This window comes from Malaclemys terrapin, chromosome 25, assembly GCF_027887155.1.
Source record: "Malaclemys terrapin pileata isolate rMalTer1 chromosome 25, rMalTer1.hap1, whole genome shotgun sequence".
Taxonomy (NCBI): Eukaryota; Metazoa; Chordata; order Testudines; family Emydidae; genus Malaclemys; species Malaclemys terrapin.
This window is the reverse complement of record NC_071529.1, coordinates 15818542-15834546: the sequence shown is the minus strand read 5'-3', so window position 1 is coordinate 15834546 and position 16005 is coordinate 15818542. Positions and strand designations below refer to the sequence as shown.

Genomic DNA, 16005 nt, shown 5'->3' with positions numbered 1-16005 from the left:
CTGGGGGGGCCCTCTTGCGGGGGGGGGGAGGGGCAGCTCTGCCCGGGGGGGGGGGGGGGAACAGGGGTAGCTCTGCCCTGGGGGGCCTCTCACGTGGGGGGGGAGAGACAGGGGCAGCTCTGCCCTGGGGGGGGAACAGGGGCAGCTCTGCCCTGGGGGGCCCTCTTGCGGGGGGGGGGGGGAGAGAGACAGGGGCAGCTCTGCCCTGGGGGGGCCCTCTTGCGGGGGGGGGGGGAGAGAGACAGGGGTAGCTCTGCCCTGGGGGGGCCCTCTTGCGGGGGGGGGGGGGGAGAGAGACAGGGGTAGCTCTGCCCTGGGGGGGGGAGAGAGGTCATGGGGGTCACGGCCCAGGCACCATCTGCACTAGCCAATCAGATCCCAGTTCTCCTGTCAAGCGGCCCACGCCTAGGCTCCGCCCCGTCCCCGAGCCGTGCCCGCCCCCCTCGCCGAGGCGCGTTCTGATTGGTGGAAAGGGGACCGTGGGCCGCGTACCGGAACTAGGGACGGTAACCATAGCAGCAGTCGAGCGGGCTGCTGGGGCTACGTTCCTTCCGCTTCCGGCTCCATCTCCGCGGGCCCCGCACAGAGACCGAGAGGATGAGCAAGGCCCGAGAGAGCCCCGCGGCGACAGGTGAGAAGAGGCCCCGCCCCCTTCCTCCATCTCCCCCCCCCCCCGCTGAGCCGGGCCCCCTCCTCCCTCTCCCCCCGCTGGGCCGCCCCCCCCCTCAGGCCTGATCCGCCCCCCCGCTGAGCCGGGCCCCCTCCTTCCTCCCCCCCCCCGGCCCGACCCTCCCCTGCTGGGCCACCGCCCCCCCCTTAGGCCTGATCCCCTTCCCCCCCCCCGCTGGGCCCCTTCGTCCCTCCCGATCCTCCCCCCGCTGGGCTAGCCCCCCCCCCGGCCTGATCCTCCCTCCCCTCCCCCCCCGCTGGGCCCCTTCGTCCCTCCCGATCCTTCCCCCCCTCCCCCCCCGGGGCCGCCCCCCCCAGGCCTGACCCTCCCCCATTTCTCCCCCCCGCTGAGCCGGGCCCCCTCGTCCCTCCCCCCTCTCCCCCCGCTGGGCCAGCCCCCCCCCTCAGGCCTGATCCGCCCCCCCCCGCTGAGCCGGGCCTCCTCAGCCAGCCCCCCCCCCCCCCCGCTGGGCCCCTTCGTCCCTCCTGATCCTCTTCCCCCCCCCCACCCAGGCCTCACCCTCCCCCATTTCCTCCTCCCGCTGGGCCAGGCCCCCTTCACTCCTGCCCACCCCCCCACCCCCCTGCTGGAGTCCGCTCCCCTTCTCCCCAAGGACCAAGCCACCCTTCCCTCCTGCCTGACCACCCCCCACCGGACCTGGCCCCTTTCCGACCTCCCACCCGACCTCCCCTCCGAAGGGCCAGGCCGCAGTCCCTTGCCTCTGCTGTGGCCAAGCCCTGGCGCTGAGCCTCTTGTCCCGCTCTCTTCCCTGCAGGAGGCGCCGCCGCAATCCTGCTCCGCTACCTCCGGGACCAGAATCGGCCACACAGCGCCCAGGACGCCTTCGGGAACCTGCAGCGGGAGCATGGGCTGGGCAAGACGGTGAGAGGCAGGCAGAGCTAGGCGCCTGCCCCGATGCACCTGCTATAGCGGCCCCCAGTCCCCCCCCCACCCCCATGGCTTGGATGCTTGGAGCAAGGTCCCTGTGGCACCAAGGCGGGTCAGAGCCTTCCACCCAAGCAAGAAGCTGGTAGGGAGCGGGAGACTGTTAGTGACCCTGTCAGATGGGTGGGAGCTCACTCTGCCACTGCCTCCCTTCCCCAGAGATTGTCCCACAGCAGCGCGAGAAACCCCCAGCCTCTCACTAACCCATATTGCAGGCAGGTGGTGGGTGGCAGCGAGAGCCCCTTGGAGAGATGCACAGATGGTTGGCTGCGTGGGCAGATACCATATCTGTAGCTGTAACAACACACACAGCCCTTAAGGCCTGTCTAGTTCATCTCTTCCCTGCCCAACTTAGTCCCCAGGGTAGCTTTCTGGTGCTCTGTCCAGTTCATCTCTTCCCTGCCCAACTTAGTCCCCAGGGTAGCTTTCTGGTGCTCTGTCCAGTTCTCATGTGGACTCCTGTGCCTCTTTGCCTCAGGCTGTGGTGAAAGCACTGGAGCAGCTGGCTCAACAAGGGAAAATAAGAGAGAAGGCTTATGGGAAACAGAAAATATACTTTCCAGACCAGGTGAGATTAATCAGTTCAATTTCCCTAGGAAACAAAAACAATGTTGAGTGAAAAACTAAACAGACCAGCCCCAATGAAAGCCTTTTGGCGAGGCACGGCCTTCCCTGCGGTCTTTGTTAACGTGCTGACAGCACTCTTGGTGCTGCATCAGGTACAGAGGAGACACTGTCAAGAAGCTTTTATTTACATAGCGGTTCTGCACAAAATGCACTAGGAGACTCCAGTATGTATGTTTATATGGGCAACTGCGGCTTTCCTCACGCTTCAAAGCAACATAAGCTGTTTTGCGTTTATTCCATTCAAATGCTTTGGTTCTTCCTTTTACTTTGGATTATTTGTTTAAAGAAACCCAGCACTCCGCTGTTCAATAATGTAAACCCTACTGTTTCTGTAACATCCTAGACAATGTCACCAGTTTAGACTATAATGTAATAAATATGAACTTTTGTTAACATTAACAATGACCAAAGCTATGCCATTCTAGCCCATTTATCAGCACTCTTCCCATCCCCTCATAACCAATGGAGATGATACCTTTAGGAGCACACTGTGTATGGCTGATCTCGAGAACTGCAGCAAGCCGTCATGGGAACAAATGTCTCTAAGATCTGTCAAAAATGGGTGGTGGTGACTGTCCAGGAAACATGTTTTCTGTAATTCATAATGCGTCCTCTTTCTTCTCTCTCAGGATCAGTTTCCCACAGTGAGTGACTCGGAGCTTAAAGCCTTGGACAACGAAATCTCGGAACTTTCTTCAAAAGTACAAACCCTTCAACAGAGCTGCCGCCATATGGAATCAGGTGTGTTTGAATGTCCACTTCTACTGCCAGGTTTATTTCGAAGTAGATTAGCTCTGAAGCTGAACCGGCATGGAGTGTGTGTGAGGCAGCGCAGTGTGGCACCAGCATGGAGTATGTGTGAGGCAGCGCAGTGTGGCACCAGCATGGAGTGTGTGTTTTGAGGCATCGCATTGCGGCGCCAGCATGGAGTGTAGCGTCATGCAGACTTTAATGCTAGCTGTTGAGCTTTAGCTGTGGGCATCCCTGGGTAACTAGCGATTCCATTCCAGAACTGAAGGATCTGAATGGCTCAATGACAACCCCAGAGATGATTAAAGAGATTGAAGAGTTAAAAAAAGATTGTGCCAGTTACACAGAGAAACTGGAGCGAATTAAATCTGCAGCCAACCATGTGACTCCTGAAGAGAAAGAGAAGGTAAAGAGCTGGAAGGGGCTGTGCCACTGAACACAGCAGCTGAGAGCCCAGCTCAATGCTACTTGTCTTAACAAAATGCTGAATAAATTATCCTTCGAGGTAGACAGGGAATAGCGTGTCCCTTCTGGACGGGTCTTCTATTTCTGTAAGCAGGTGGTGTGTCTGAATGTGAGGATGAAAGGCACCTTAGAATGCTGACAGACGTTTCGAATCTGACATCAAACACTGAAGAATTGGGAGTGGTTGTGGGAGAGGTTTGAAACTCTAGCACAAACTGTCCTCTCCTCAATTAACTTCCCAATGTTCCTGTTCATAGGCTAGGGCTGTGCTTTTGTGGCCTCCTCTCTGAAGTCTGATCACGCTACCTGGGCATTACCTGCCAGGCACGCTGAAGTGCTGGTCAGCTTTAAGTATGGCTAACTCCAGCATGGAGCCAAACCCAGAGTCTGATGTCGTTGGAAATGTCCTGCTCCCTACTGTTCTCAGCAGACCCTTCACTGTGTGCCTCCTTAGGTTGTGTGTATCTAGAGGGGGCAGCTGTAAGTTCCTGAGTGACTCTTGCCTGCAGCCCTTTGCTCTGGGTTGTCATTTTGTTAATACAGAAATTCAACGTTTTAGCCTCTCAAATCATCCATTTTAAAAGGAGACCCACTTCCAAAGAGCTTATTTGTCAGACAGTTGCCTGCACTGTGTGATGGTCTTGAACATCTTGCTCTGGCCTGGCCTCCCCTCCTAGCAGTAGTTCCTTGGCTCACACTAGCGAGTGGTTGGGTTTAATGTTACTCACTCAGTCTTGTTGGTTGCAGGTTTACAACGAGAAAAAGCTGTACTGCAAAGAATGGAGGAGGAGGAAGAGAATGGTAGCCACCTTTATTATGAATACTGGGTAGATGGGCACCATTGGGTGGTGGCAATGATACCCGAGAGGCGACGTGGTGTTTCATTCAGGGAAAAAATGCTAGCGACTTAATGATTTATGGAGCAGCCCTGTGGGTCTGTGCTAGCTGAGCATCTTGCCAGCCAAGAACCTCTGTAGCACACTCAGCTTACGCTAGTCTTGAAGTGGCGATGCCTGGGCCCTTCTGGTGTCACCCAGGAGGAGGAACCACAAGGCCACTTCTCCCCACTCTAATGCTGCTGTTCTCCAGCTTCCATCCCATAGTTTCTAGTGCTGGGAGAGCAGCCATCCTGGCAGGGTGACCTCTTCCTGGGCTCTGATTTCTGCTTTCCAATGTATGGACATAGCAAGACAAGCTCCCAACCATCCTCTCTGGCTTGCCAGTGGCAACTCCCTCTGTCACTCACCAGTCCTCTTGTTTGGGGGTTTACAGTCTGATCGTGATGCCAAACTGCCACTTTCAATGGACCAGTGGGTGATTATCACTTACAGCCCTGAAATATAGGGGTGAAAGGAGCCCCCCAGCTGTCTGGTAGGGGCCATTAGCCTCTCCTTTGTGTGTAATGGCTAACTGGGAGGAGACCTGACTTCCGCAGCCTGGGGAGTGGCCTCTGTTGAGGGGGGGTGCAAGGCAGGCCTGCACCCTAGGAAGCCTCACTGCTTGTGACCACGGGGGCTAATGCTTTGGCCTTTGCTAAGCTGTGTACTTAAGGCTTGTCCCACTGGTGAGCTTGCCCAGGTTTCACTTACTGTGTCTGTTTCCTGAAGAAACGAAGCTAAATATTCTTTCAAATTATTTTGCCTTACCAGGCGACTGAGCTCCTCGATGCGATTCTGGAGGGCTACCCCAAAAGCAAGAAACAGTTCTTTGTAAGTACGGCCAGATCCACCTGCCTTTGACTAACCCAAATCCGCAGTTCTTCTGCTGCAAGTGTAACCCTCAGCAAGTCCCACAGTGCTGGAAAGGGCCCTGTTTCTGAATTCTCTGTGCTGTACAGCCCGCTTAACTCTCCTCTGTGCTCTTGGTAAAGAGGCTGCATTGTTCTTGTGCAGGAGGAAGTTGGGATAGAGACGGATGAGGATTACAATGTCACTTTGCCGGTGGCTGTCTGAGTTGCTGACAGGAGCCACTGCTCCAGGGGAGAAAATTGGCCAGTCTGGAACCCAACAGAAGCCGCTTCTGAAACTTGCACTGTTTGTAGGGCTTGGTTTTGTCCTGAGTCTTTTATGTATGTTTATGTTTTAAAATGCTTTGCAGTCAGGAGGGTGGCTAGAGGGGTTGAGGCAGCTCCAGGCCCCTCATATTCTCATTTGCAGTGGAGTCCCGTTTTTATTATCCTTTGTTGCAATGAGCAGTTGGGATGGTGCCTCTCCACTGGGCTAGGGGTGTGTTGGATTGCCAACAAGTAGGTGAGTTTGTTCTAGCAAAGGGAGGAAAGGAGCGTCTAGGAGAGGGGAAAGAAACTAGTTGTTTAACTGTGTAGGGATGTACTAGCATCTCAGTGTATTTAATAGAGAGGGTGGGAAACGCTTCCCCCAGCATCTACCATGCCGTAATGCTGTATACAGGAGTGTGATTCATTAAACACCACTGTGTCTCATCTTAGCCCTGCTGCTTCCATAATTATTTCTCACCCTGCATGTCCTGGCCGTAGCAAGACTGGCTTCCCGTCTGCTCTCTGGAGTCTTGGCCGCTTTGCTCACATAAAAGGGAGCTTGTTTGCATTCCAGTCTGGTTTAACTACGGCTTTGAGACCAGTCGGAGTCAGGCACCCAGATAACGGGGGGGATGAGCAGCGGGGGAGGGCCGTTCCCATACAGCTGCCATAACACTGGCTAAGGGGTCAAGCCGGGCATCCTGAAATCACTAGTCACGTCTGAAAAATTGGCCCTTGCCTCATCACCTCTCCTAGCAAACCCAATGATTCTGTGTCAGAAATAAACAAACTGAGGGGGACAATCCTTAAAATGCTTAGCAAAAATTTATTATAATTACTTTTCATGATAGAAAAATATTTCATTTCCACCTGAGTGAGGTCTGTAAAAAGCAATGTCCTTTGAGAAATACACATGCCACTTATTAGTAACCAGCACAGGCTATTGGTTCTGCAAACAGGTGCTTTCCTTACAGCAAAGCCACATCTTACAAGAGTTACATGCCTGTGCTTGAGTACGGGCCTAGCGGTAGCTTCCCCTGTTGTGTGCAATTCACTTCAGCAGTTGGACGTGTCACTGCAAACAAACTCTTGAACTTCCATGGGGCTGTATGCTGCATTTGGACCGACAGGGACACTCAATGCAAGCTTTGTAGAAGTGCTTTGTTTTATAAAATCCAAGACCAACAAGAATATTTCCTTGATTAAATGGAAACATTATGCCCCTGCTTCAGTGTTTGAAAGGCAGACAGCCAGCACCCAGAAACTACCGTTCCCAAACTGAAAGAAATGCACAACAGCCATTAACATGGGATTTTTAGAGGTGTGGTAGGAACATAATTGAAAATCGACAAATACTGTTGTAAGAGTGTCACTTTGCTGGGGTAATTCCAATAGCGTCACCTTGTTTGAGTAGTAAAATGCCCTTGGTGCTTTAGCAGATAGCTGCCATCTGCTGTTAATAGACCTGTAGGGCTACAGGGAAAGAAACAGGGTGTCACTGATTTAAATTGTCCCAGACAAGCAGCTGTCTGCAAAACGTAAACTGGTAACACGTTAGTGTGATTTTTTTTTTTCAATGCATTATAAAAATCAAGGCTTTATTATATATAAAACTGTCGTTCTAAACAAGAGCAGACGTCTACTTAGAATTCACAGCAGCTCTGTGCTACACTAGTCTACTTTCCCACACAGTGTGACTTCATCAGAAAGTGCCCAGTCATATAAAGCCCGACAGAAATCAGCCTCTGTGCCGATAAAGCTGTAGCGAAAGCTGCACTCATGTTTAATTGTTTAGGAAACACGGCTAGAGTCGAAAAGGCCAAGTCAGCAGCTGGCTCAAGTGAAGGCCGAGGCCACGATCATCTGCACAAGAGGGAGAGTCCCTTCACCAGTGGGATTAAGTGCCTCTCCTTGTGGCAGCGAGGGGCCAACCCACCAGCTTCCTTTGCATGGCCTTTTGGAAAGTCATTCTGCACCAGTAAAGCAAGCAGCCTTCCATCCCTAGGCAGAACTAGCTGATCGGGATTGAGGCACATAGGAATTGCTAGTCCAGAACCCATCTCGACAGTAACTAGAACCAGCTGCTTCAGAGGAAGGTGCAAGAAAGCCTGCAGCGATGGGAGAAGGGAAAGAAGTGCCAAGGGAAGCTTCTTCCTAACCCCCTTTTGTAGAGGACAGTTTGTTGCCTGGTGCAGGAGGGTTCATAGCCCAGCCAAAGTCTTTAATCCTAATGTGGCAACTAGCTCTGGGGGGGAGAGGTCGTCCTGCATTGCCCCATGGAAAGGTGCCTGGGTAGCTGCAATGTCAGCAAGTGCTTACCTGGAAACCAAAGAACCTGTGCTCCATCTGTTCTCCAGTTCACGCCCAGGCTCTGTGGTTTTCAGGGCATGCATCCCACCAGGCAGTAGATGTGCAGTGCTAGGATGATACCATTCCCCCCCCTCAGGGAGCAGGACAATCTGACTGCTACAAAGCAGATCCCTCCCACCAGCTGAGCTACTGTCACTCTTGCAAGAGTCAGGGGCTCAGGCGAGGTCCGTTCACTGCCATGCCAGTTTGGGTGAGAGCCCCTCCTGCCTTCCTTTGGGGCAACGAGAAGTGTATTTAATCCACATCTAAACTCCCGTCTCTGCTGACTGAGTCCCTTCACAGCCTCTAGTGCTACAGACTGCGACAGGGTCTGTGGAGAGGTACGTACAGCCCAGTTTGGGTTTTTGGTCAATACAATAAATATTCCAGAGAGAAGCTTTAAGAACAACCCCGAGGGAAACAGACCAGCCCTTCCTGGAGTCTGTTTCCCTGCTGGGCGGCACCCCACAGCACTGGGGATGACGAGCGCAGGCCCGTGCTGCTGGGGCACGGGAGGGAGAGAGTCAATAGAGCTGATTCTTCAGCTGATGCAGAACCCCCAGCACGATGTCCCGCAGAGTCTGAGGAGAACAAGGAAGAGGCGGGATCAGTCACTCTGCGGGATGAAGAAACATTCACCTTGGCAATGCCTCTGTGGGTTCCAGAACAGGCCCGGGAACTCCTTACAGAGGGGAATAAGTGTGTAGAAAGGCAGCTGGATAACAGTTGCGTCAGCCACGCACAGTGGTGTTTATGGGAACAAACCTGAGGGTGGGGGGTATATGGCTTCAGTACCTCAGTATTACTGGGAGTACAGGCCCTGCCAGCTTGGATCAGACCAAGGGTCAGTCCTGGCCAGCAGAACCAGCTACTTTAGCGAGAGAGCCTAGTGCAAGGAGTGGTATGACTCAGGGAAGGTTCTCCTTAGCCCCCATCAGCTAGAGCCTCATCTATGCTCTGAAGCAGGAGGGTTTCTATCCCTCTCAAAGCTCATGTTTGCTGGTCTCATGCTGGGGCTCTTGTTCGCCAGCTAAGTGCATCAGGGTATCTCTCTGCTGAGAAAAGAACCCCACAGCAGCAAGTTTCAGAGCCTGGGTCAGGTAACTGGGGCTTGCAGAGCTTGCGCTCTGGGGCTCAAAATAGCAGAGGAGATGTCCCCACTCAGGCTAGAGCCTGGGCTCTGAAACACCCCCCTCTGCCGGTTTGCAGAGCCTGGGCTCCGAGCCTCGCTGCTGCAGGGGGTTTTGCAGTGTAGATGTACCCTTGGGTTTGCCTGATCTCCTGTGGCAGGCAGCACTACCCTGCCAGCTGCATGTCGGGGGAAAGTTTCTCCCTCTATTCATTTTGAATTTGCCACTTTCAATTTCACACACGGTCCCTTTGCTCATTACGAGACAGGGAGAACAGAGGTTCTCCATCTCCCTCCTCAGCACTAGGCACTATTTTGCATCTCTTTATCATGTCCCCTGTTCTGCCTCTGGTAGACAGTCCCAGGCTTTCTGTGCCCCTAGTCGTTCTCGTCACTTGTCTCTGAACTGTCTACTTGTGCTTTGTCCCCTTTGAGATGGGGTGACCGGAACCGCATTCACCATCTCCATCCTGGTCTTTAAACCTCCTATCGTGCTTGGATTGCTACCAGGTGCTGAACTGGCCCTGGCGCTGGTTAATTAGAGCCCAGTAAGGTGTCGGAATAGTTCAAGCCGTTCCCTCCAACGTGCATTGCTTTGCATTTGTATCTACTGTAGCTATCTGGCCCTATGCAGGCGCCTGCCCCGTGTTACTGTGTGTGGCTCCTAGTCCTTACCTGTGGCTTACAGTGCTCTTCAATCCAGCTGAAGACACAGGCTGAAAGTTCCTGAAAACTTGTTACCGAGATGGAGGCATTAAAGGACTGGAACAGTGAATCCATGATGCCTTGGAAAACATTAAACTTGACTTGGTCAGAGACCTGGTCTTTCCCCTCATTTGGATTATCCTGATGAGCTTTCACAATCTGCTCATAGTTTCTGAAACAAACCAAAGAAACCTGGATAAAACGGCAGGCTCGGGAAGCCAGCTCTGGCCTCAGACACTTTCCAAAGCTCTGTTTGATCTGTGAGAGAGACCAAAGATGTGCCACGTGTTTGCTTGTTCGTGTTAACTGTGCTTGTTAGGACCATAAGGCGACTCTCAGACTGGTTGTATGGTTAAGGTAGCAGGCTCTGGGCTTAAATTCCTTAAATTCAAAACCCTTGCTCAGCCCATGCCCCTTGCGCTGTACTGGGATCTGTGTCCGATACTAACCACTCTGGGATGGAATTGCCCAGGGCAGAGGGGGAGAAAAAGGGGAGTGTGGTGTGTGTCTGCTGCAGGATGTGTAACACAGGGTGTCCGTCTCCCGGGCCCCTCGGGGTGGGAGATGTGTGACAAGTTGCTCCTTACACTTTCATGATCTTCAAAGCTGTGACATCTTTCCTGAGGGTAGAAACTTCCTCCTCCTGCTTCTTCTTCTCCTTGTGGAGGAACTGAATGTAGTCAATGGCTGAAAAGCGAAGGGAGGACGAGGATTTAGGACGCTCGAGACAGGTCAGAGGTCACAGTGGTGCCGCTCAGCAGGGGACAGGTCGAGCAGACACTGGGGCACCGGCAGGATTGATTCATGGCCCTAGATTTCATCCCCACAGGCCTCATGCATCCAAACTGACCAGGAGCCAGGCTCCCCTGTGCCTCCTCTCCTCAGAGGGTCTCAGTGCTTCACAACCGGCTCCTGGGAGGGGCAGCGAGGTGCTCTAGATCATACGCTAGCAGTGGCCAAGCTGGGAGGCGTCTCAGCCTCCTAAGCCCTAGACAGTCTTCCACCCTCAACCTAAGTGATTTTGATGCCTGTGAGCTGCAAGAAGTGGCTGACTGGAGGGTACGGGGGCTGGGCACCTGTAAGAGTGTGCCTCCCTTGCACTCTAGGCTGATTGCACAAGTGTTACCCTCAGCAAGAGACCAGGACAGTGTTAACCTGCAGAGCCAGCTGGGAGGGAGCAGACAACTCAGTGAGGCCTGGAACAAGGCACCTGCCATTTTAGTTTTGAATGTCTGCAGGGAGGGTTTAACAGCTCAGAGGACTTTCCCCATCGAACCCCCATGAACGAGGTGGCTCCAATTCTGGCTGGCCAGTACCCCACTCAGTGACCAGAGGAGTACAGCCGTCCAGCGCAGAAGCTATTTGTCACAGTTGTTAGGAATGCCAGCACAGGCCCCGAAATCACTCCCCCCAGACTCACTTTTCTGCAGGACGATGGCTTTGCTCAGTTTCTGGGAGCCAATGGAGAAGTCCTGCTGCTGGCACGTGGGAACAATGGTCTGCAAGTCATCGTAGCCTTTCTGTGGGGGAACAGAGTGGAAGTGACAGTGTGTTTTAGATTCAACAGCATGGGATGATGGCAGCTGGCTGGGTAGATGGTTTAACAAGGTGGAAAGCTACAGCTCCCCCAGGTTGATACAAACCCCCTACAGCAGTGTTTCCCAAACTTGGGACGCCGCTTGTGTAGGGAAAGGGCCAGTTTGTTTACCTGCCCCGTCCGCAGGTTCGGCCGATCGCGGCTCCCACTGGCCGCGGTTCGCCGCTCCAAGCCAATGGGAGCTGTGGGAAGCAGCGTGGGCTGAGGGACGTAATGGCCACCACTTCCCGCAGCTCCCATTGGCCTGGAGTGGCGAACCGCGGCCAGTGGGAGCCGCGATCAGCCGGACCTGTGGGACGGGGCAGGTAAACAAACCGGCCTGGTCTGCCAGGGGCTTTCCCTACACAAGCGGCATTCCAAGTTTGGGGGAACATGGAATTTAACCGCTAAATAAATAACACTAGGTGCTGGTGCCGTAGAATAATGAGCCCTCTGGGTCTGAGGTGAAAGGAAGGTGCTGTCTGAATTCTCTCCCTGCTAGCTGCTCTGAGGTTACCTTGATGGCATCTCGTCTCTTCTGCTCAGCCTGGGTGTGGGCGCGTCTGCGCCGGTCCTTGTACGACTCTTTGTAGGTTTCCTGGTGATAATCGCTGTCTTCGTCATCTGCAGCGGAAGAATGGTCACCGTCAGCGCTGGGGGCACATGGCAGCTCCCAGAGCCCAGGAAGCAGAGACAAAAATGGCTATCTCCAGTTCCTGAGGCAACACAGAACCCACGCAGTGTCTGGACTGGGATCATTTAGACACCTGTGCCTGAGAACACCTCCCAGGGACACCACTTAGCTCCCAATTGGATGGACTAGCTCCAAACAGCTCTTCCAAAAGGATGGGGCCAAAACACAGTAAAGATCCACCTGTCCAAGGGCATCATGAATGAGCAGCTGGGGAAATTCATTATAGCAAAGGCCAATAACAAAGATACTAGTTGCCAACTGGGCCACCTGCTTCTCCTGCAGGCCCCTGGGGTTGGGCCCTGGCTTGTCTAGGCAGGATTCTCACTAGAAGGGCTCTGCCGCATTACAGATTTCAAGAGGGACTGGGTGTCTAAGCTGAGATCCCTTCCGCAGAGGGGCCAACTTTTCAGCACTTCCTGGAATCAGGCCCCTTTAAGGTGTCTCAGAATGGGCATCCATCAGCACTCAAAAACCTCGGCCAAGAAGTTTCTTCAGCACTTCGCTCCAGCTCTCCATTACCAGGAGAGTCCCATCAAACTGCCCTGCAGGAAGCCAGGACACCATCCTCCCTACCCAAGGGCAAGACTTATGCTCTAGCTGGCAGAGGAAGCTCTTGCAATCACAGTCTTACAGAACAGCTACCTAAGGAGAATGAGACTGAACAGGAATACGAGTGAGAGAGTGGGAAAAGCCCCTATTAACTGAAGTGCTGGAGAAGCTGGTGGAACATAGAGAAGGGACCATACCTGTATTGGGGACTGAGGAGGCACTGGTGGAGCCAATGCTGTTAGCTCGGGACACTATGCTTCCTTTCCTAGTGCTTTCCACAAAGAGCGCTGAAAGAGAAAATACCACACCGTATTTCCCTAAGTCATGCAGGAGGCAGTGAGTGAGTGTCACTAACCCCCAGAGACACTGCAAACTGGGACAGCAAAGGGATCAACTCTAAGAGGCAAGTCACAGGGCAACCAGCTCCAGGGATCAGCAGCTGTTGCAGTCCCAGTCAGTGTGCAGATAGGTACGATGAATGCTGACCAGACGTGAAAGCCAACTAAAGCACAGCAATGAGACTCTAATATCCTTTGCACCCGGTTCCCTGTCTGTAAAATGGGGAAAATACATTCTGGGAGACTTGCAAAGTGCTTCAAGAGCCTCTCATTAAAGGAGCAAAGAATACATTGATAATCGCCACTGTGCTGCTCTTCCGATGAGGAGATGTTAGTCTGGCTTTAAAAGGCCAAAGGGTCTGATTAGAGACTCTGGATTTGGGCCAAATTTGACCAGATTGTCCCTCTGCTAACAGCATAAGCTAGAGCAAAGGACAAAAGTGACCAGGGCTCCTTGGCCCATTCAGTCAGCTGTGCCCTGACAGAGTTTGGGAGAAGAGGACACACAGCTACTCACAGGGATCCAGTCCACTGTCGCTGTATGCAGAATCCACCTGGTGCGTTGTAGGATGAGCGAATTACAGCGTGCGGAAACGGGAAGAGAAGAGAGAAAAAGAAACCAACCAGTGAGTGAGGCAGTTTCCTCTTTAGTGCATTTGCTTTTTTGCGCAATGAACTATTGTGCCAACACATGACAGCAAGTGGGAACAATGTGGGTGGTCCCATGAGCCCCCACACAACACATCCGCTTTCCAGAAAAACAATGCTGCCCAATTCCCTTGCAGGCTGAAACACTGGTTTGTTCTTCAGTTTAACAAGGCTGTGACTGCAGGATTGAGCTGGTTACAGTTTTACTACACTTTATTCTAGGAATACATGGTCAGATTTTCAAGAGCATATGCACACGGAGGACAACAGGAGAAGCTGAGTGTTGAGCAATTGTGAAAAACTGACCCTGGTTCCTGCACAGACTTTGGGCACTTATGGACACATAGTCAACACTTCCTCCCCCTTTTACGTTGTTCTATTTATCTGAATGTTAAGGCTGAATACAAGAAAAGACAAATGACCAGGTAGCTCTGCTCCAGGCATTCAGGACAAAACGTTCATAGAAAGTTAAAGCCCAGCTTCTGGCTATGACTCTCAAGATACACTGTTCCCTGGGTATGCTAAGCAGGAAACCTAAGTGCATTCAACAGCCAAGTCCTCTGCTTGGTTAGTCTCCCTCCACTGGCAGCAGTTATGTAAAGCCTCCCCTGAGGAACCAAGGATCAGATTTGTAAAGGTATTTAGCTACCTAAAGAAGCAGATAGGCACTTAGTGGCATACCGAAAAGTGCCTAAGAACCTAAATCCTGGGTCACACAAACTTCCATTGATTTGAGGTTGTGGGCCTTAGTTCCTTTGCAAAATCCCACTAGGCATCTAAACACCTTTACAAATCTGGCCCGAAGTGTATTTAACTCCTTGGACCTACTTGAGAGATGTTTTCCCAAGACAGTCAAGATTTTGCAGTGACAGAAATGTAGAATAATCCACCCATATTGGATGGTTCCTCCCCAATCCCAGTTGCCCAGAGTTGGCTCATGTCCGATGCAGGGGGGTTTCTGTCCCTTCCCAATGTCTGGGAGCGATGGGCAGAGAATAAGTCAGCGGTGGTAGCTGATTCTCTTTATGCGGTAAAAGGCAAGATGCCCCAGGAGAGGCACCAGCCAGTGACTTTGCGTCCAGTCACATCCCCTCAGAAATCTGCCTCCTCTGGCTCAGAGCTGGGAACCTGCATGGTCGCAGGGAGGTTGGACACATGACCTGGCCCCATCCCCGAGCTGACCCCAGTCCTGACCCCAACCCTGACCTGACCCCTGGCCCCATCCCTGACCTGACCCCTGGCCCCATCCCTGACCTGACCCCAGTCCTGACCCCAACCCTGACCTGACCCCTGGCCCCATCCCTGATGTGACCCCAGGCCTGGCCCCATCCCTGACCTGACCCCTGGCCCCATCCCTGATGTGACCCCAGGCCTGGCCCCAACCCTGACCTGACCCCTGGCCCCATCCCTGATGTGACCCCAGGCCTGGCCCCATCCCTGACCTGACCCCTGGCCCCATCCCTGATGTGACCCCAGGCCTGGCCCCATCCCTGATGTGACCCCAGGCCTGGCCCCAACCCTGACCTGGCCCCATCCCTGATGTGACCCCTGGCCCCATCCCCAGTCCTGACGTGACCCCACCTGACTTCTGCCCCCGCCCTTGGGCTCCCCCAGCCCCGACTCACCCTCCCACCAGGCCCCTGCGCCCGCTGTGACCCGGCTCTGGGCCTGGGGGGCGGAGCCCGGCGGGTGCCAGAGGGGGGTGTCGCCCTCTCCCGGGGAGAAGGGCCCCGCGGTGTGTCCCGCGCCGGCCGCCGTCCCGCCCCCGGGACTCACCTTCCCCCAGGGGTCCTCGGGCGAGGCGCCCGCCTGCTCCGCCATCTTCCCGTGCACTCGGGTCATGTGACCTCCCCGCATCAGCCAATCACAGCGTCCGACCATTGCCGGGAACGGAGCTTCCGGGAGACGCCTGCCGCGGGGACTGATGGGAGTTGTAGTTCCACCGCGGGGACTGATGGGAGCTGAAGTGTGACCCGGGCCCTGGCCCGCCTGAGCCACGAGGGGGCGCCGTGACACTGAGGCTCCTGCAGCGGGAGGCGCCGCGGTCTCAGCACGGGAGGGGGGGGGCGCGAACCCCGAGACGGGGGGGGCTCGCGGGGGAGGGGGGGCGCAAAGTGGCAACCACGTGTCAGAGCTGCGAACCGGGACACATTGGTGGGGGACTGGCCAGGAACACCTGGGGGAGCTGGGCCTGTGACCTCACATGGCCCCATTACCTGTCCAGTGACCTCAGATGACCCCATTCCAAGCACTAGGACTGGACCTGTGACCTCAGGTGACCCCATTACTTGTCCAGTAACCTCAGATGACCCCATTTGCTCTCCTGGGTCTGTGTCTGTGACCTCAGATACCCCCAATCCCTGCTCTCAGGGTGGGCCTGTGACCTCAGATGACCTAATTACTTGGCCAGTGACCTCAAATGACCCCATTTGCTCCCCTGGATCTGGGTCTGTGACCTCAGATGACCCCATTACCTGGCCAGTGACCTCAGATGACCCCATTCGCTGCCCTGGATCTGGGTCTGTGACCTCAGATGACCCCATTACCTGGCCAGTGACCTCAGA

General features: G+C 54.2%; 3 protein-coding genes across 4 annotated transcripts in view; 2 read left to right on the top strand and 1 right to left on the bottom strand.

Annotated features, from left to right (window-relative positions):
- Nucleotides 1-16005, top strand: part of STAT3 (signal transducer and activator of transcription 3) — a 295156-nt gene that overhangs the window by 51390 nt on the left and 227761 nt on the right. The window lies entirely within an intron of this gene.
- On the top strand, nt 522-5902 carry PSMC3IP (PSMC3 interacting protein). Its single transcript, XM_054014252.1, has 8 exons — nt 522-631; nt 1446-1552; nt 2094-2183; nt 2872-2983; nt 3253-3398; nt 4205-4258; nt 5107-5166; nt 5350-5902. Exons 1-8 carry the CDS (start codon nt 598-600, stop codon nt 5407-5409), a joined length of 663 nt encoding a protein of 220 aa, XP_053870227.1. The 5' UTR covers nt 522-597; the 3' UTR covers nt 5410-5902.
- MLX (MAX dimerization protein MLX) lies at nt 5350-15322 on the bottom strand. 2 transcript variants are annotated; one of them, XM_054014248.1, is made up of 8 exons: nt 15218-15322; nt 13311-13347; nt 12653-12742; nt 11730-11836; nt 11057-11156; nt 10224-10323; nt 9607-9808; nt 5350-8383 (listed from the first exon to the last, which is right to left on the bottom strand). In XM_054014248.1, the coding sequence occupies exons 1-8, from the start codon at nt 15320-15322 to the stop codon at nt 8327-8329; spliced, it is 798 nt and encodes a 265-aa protein (XP_053870223.1). In that variant the 3' UTR covers nt 5350-8326. The 2 variants fall into 2 exon arrangements, with proteins under 2 accessions (XP_053870223.1, XP_053870224.1); XM_054014249.1 differs by having other exon boundaries at nt 8331-8418; nt 15218-15280.